Here is a 2481-nt window from a genome sequence, read left to right as displayed (position 1 = left end):
AAATATATATATATATATATATATATATATATATATATATATATATATATATATATATATATATATATATATATATATATATTAAGAAGGAAAGCCATATTAAAATATCAGAGTTTGCTTAACATATTCTACTACAGGAACCAGCATATGAATCTCGTTATTGATCTGCTTCAGAACTCATATACTAAAACGAACGATGATGTATAACTTTGGTAGTAATCTCTTTCACAGAGAAGCTCAAGAGTGCTGTTAATTTGTTATCCATGCAGATATCTCAGACCCGTATGATAACTATTTGATTTTTAATTTTCAAAAATCAACTTATAAACACACATTCCAGCTATAGAATTCTTTGCTTTGTTATGTACCATTTACAAACGTTTTCAAAATCTAATACAAGTTTTGAAAAAAAAAGAGTAGTTTTTGAAAACTTATTTTTGCTTTTGAAATTTGATTAGAAATTCAAAATTTTCCTGCTTTTGAAATTTGATTAGAAATTCAAAATTTTCCTTAATTAAGACATATGTAAGGAAACAAACATAATTTTAAGAAACAAAAACTAAAAACGAAAAAATTATGAAACAAAGCTTCAAATTTTCAACGAAGTGGAGAATTTGATCTGGATAAAAATTTAGTAATGCATTCATTATAGTATGACTTACCTAAATATTGCCTGAACATCAGCCTCATGTAAGGTTCGAGATAAGACACGCTGAAGGTACCCAACTTCCTGGATAGTGGTGATTTCAACCCAAGTCAGTCGGAAATATGCAGAGAAACAACCCAAAAAGTACAATTAAATGCAAAGTGTTCAATTATGAAAAGTGATTGCAACCCAACATCCTGATAGGACTTCATTCGTCATAAAAATCCTAACATGCAAAGTGTTTCAATTATGCAAAGTGCAATAAGGGACTTCGATATTGAAAAGAAAGGACAAATCCCTTAATTTAACACGGTACAAAAAACAAACATATAAAGTAACTAGAGGCAAAGTGCAATAAGGGACTTCGATACTGAAAAGAATGAACTGATTTGCTTGATGAATACATGTAGCTACCTTGGTAAGTGATCGAGCAAACTGACTAGGCTGAGGGTCAGAATTCTCGAGCCTATTCCAACTTTCAACAATTTGAGGCAGGCCACGAAGATGTACCGATAACCTTTCCCTCATTATCTGGACCAGCTTAGTATGAATTTCATCTCGGTGAACTTTGAAATCCTAAATTATTAAATAATTCAATAAATGGTGCAAATATATAACAGGCCAATTCTCGAAATCGTAGTTTTTATTAAAGAAATGGCATTCATACAGGATATAGTAAGAGAAAGCTGTCAGAATATTCAAAAGTAATAATACAAGGACTAAACAAGAATCCTAAAACAGCTCCAGAAAAGCCAAAATTGTGGTATCTATATATATAATTATATATTTTTGCTATCCAAAAACTATATACTAGAAGCTAAAGGTGGAGCTATTTGATGCCACTTGAACTGCAACAATTTAAATTAAACTAAATTAATTTTTTATAATAACCAATTACCAACCATCCAAGATGGCTAGTATAAATATATATTACTTTTCCTTAAATGCGTTAAAGACTCTTCAATTTATCTCACCCCATATACCCAAAAAGATTGAAATACTTGCATATGAGATGAATGTGCGCTCTCTTTAGTAATATTGCTCAATCACATGTCAATGTCTGCAATTTTTGGGGTCAGTTTACTGTGTCAATAGGTGCTTTTTCCCCTTCAAATGTGTGCTTTGAGCCAGGTCTATTGGAATTCAATGTAATTCACATTTTAAAAAATTTTGGCTCACAAGCAATACACTATTAACTATTTGAACCCTTTCCCATCACAGTGACAAGCAACATATACATATTTTGTGGGGGGGGGGGAAAGAAGACAAGTTACAATATTAACCAGTTAGCACTATAGGAAGCTAATGAGCATCAATATATAACAGAAGAAGAAAAGTGTGGATAAAAAAATATACTAGAGCCACTCGATCAATCTCTGAGAGTAACATTGTCTTTCGTGCCTCGGGTACCTTGAGAAAAAGGATCCTCCTAATTTCTTGGTCAGGACATAAAAAGAAGAAAAAAACGTCAAACTACTTCAAATATCTTGAGCACTATAAAAATTCAAACTGATCTGAAGGTGATCTCTTTTTATAAAAAATTGAAAGACTAGGAACACTTATGATTAAAATGCATTTTTTCTGGTGTCTAGGGAATGATATCCCAGATGTTGAGTAGCCGTTGTGGTTGGTTCTTTGGAATGCTATGCTACATTCTCTTTTATGGGGAGTTGTAGTTTGTAAGAAAAATGTGTTTAACGAAGAGAAGGGAAAGAGTGGATAGATGAAAAATATAACAGCTCTTTCTTCGTCTCTAGATGGTCTACTTTGTCCAAAAATGTAGTTTTTTTTTTTTTTTTTTTTTTTTTTTTTTTTTTTTTTTTTTTTTTTTTTTT

General features: G+C 31.0%; 1 protein-coding gene across 2 annotated transcripts in view; it reads right to left on the bottom strand.

Annotated features, from left to right (window-relative positions):
• Positions 1 to 2481, bottom strand: part of LOC111433106 (vacuolar protein sorting-associated protein 54, chloroplastic-like) — a 21661-nt gene that overhangs the window by 5260 nt on the left and 13920 nt on the right. For both annotated transcript variants that reach the window (XM_023070043.1, XM_023070044.1), the window contains exons 14-16: positions 2003 to 2082; positions 1061 to 1222; positions 663 to 730 (exon numbers count right to left, since the gene is read on the bottom strand). In XM_023070043.1, the coding sequence (XP_022925811.1) occupies positions 663 to 730; positions 1061 to 1222; positions 2003 to 2082 (310 nt within the window). The remainder of the gene's footprint in view (positions 1 to 662; positions 731 to 1060; positions 1223 to 2002; positions 2083 to 2481) is intronic.

The sequence above is a fragment of the Cucurbita moschata genome, unplaced genomic scaffold (assembly GCF_002738365.1).
Source record: "Cucurbita moschata cultivar Rifu unplaced genomic scaffold, Cmos_1.0 Cmo_Scf00041, whole genome shotgun sequence".
Lineage (NCBI taxonomy): Eukaryota > Viridiplantae > Streptophyta > Magnoliopsida > Cucurbitales > Cucurbitaceae > Cucurbita > Cucurbita moschata.
Note: the sequence above shows the minus strand (reverse complement) of the source record. Positions and strands in the feature narration are given on the sequence as shown.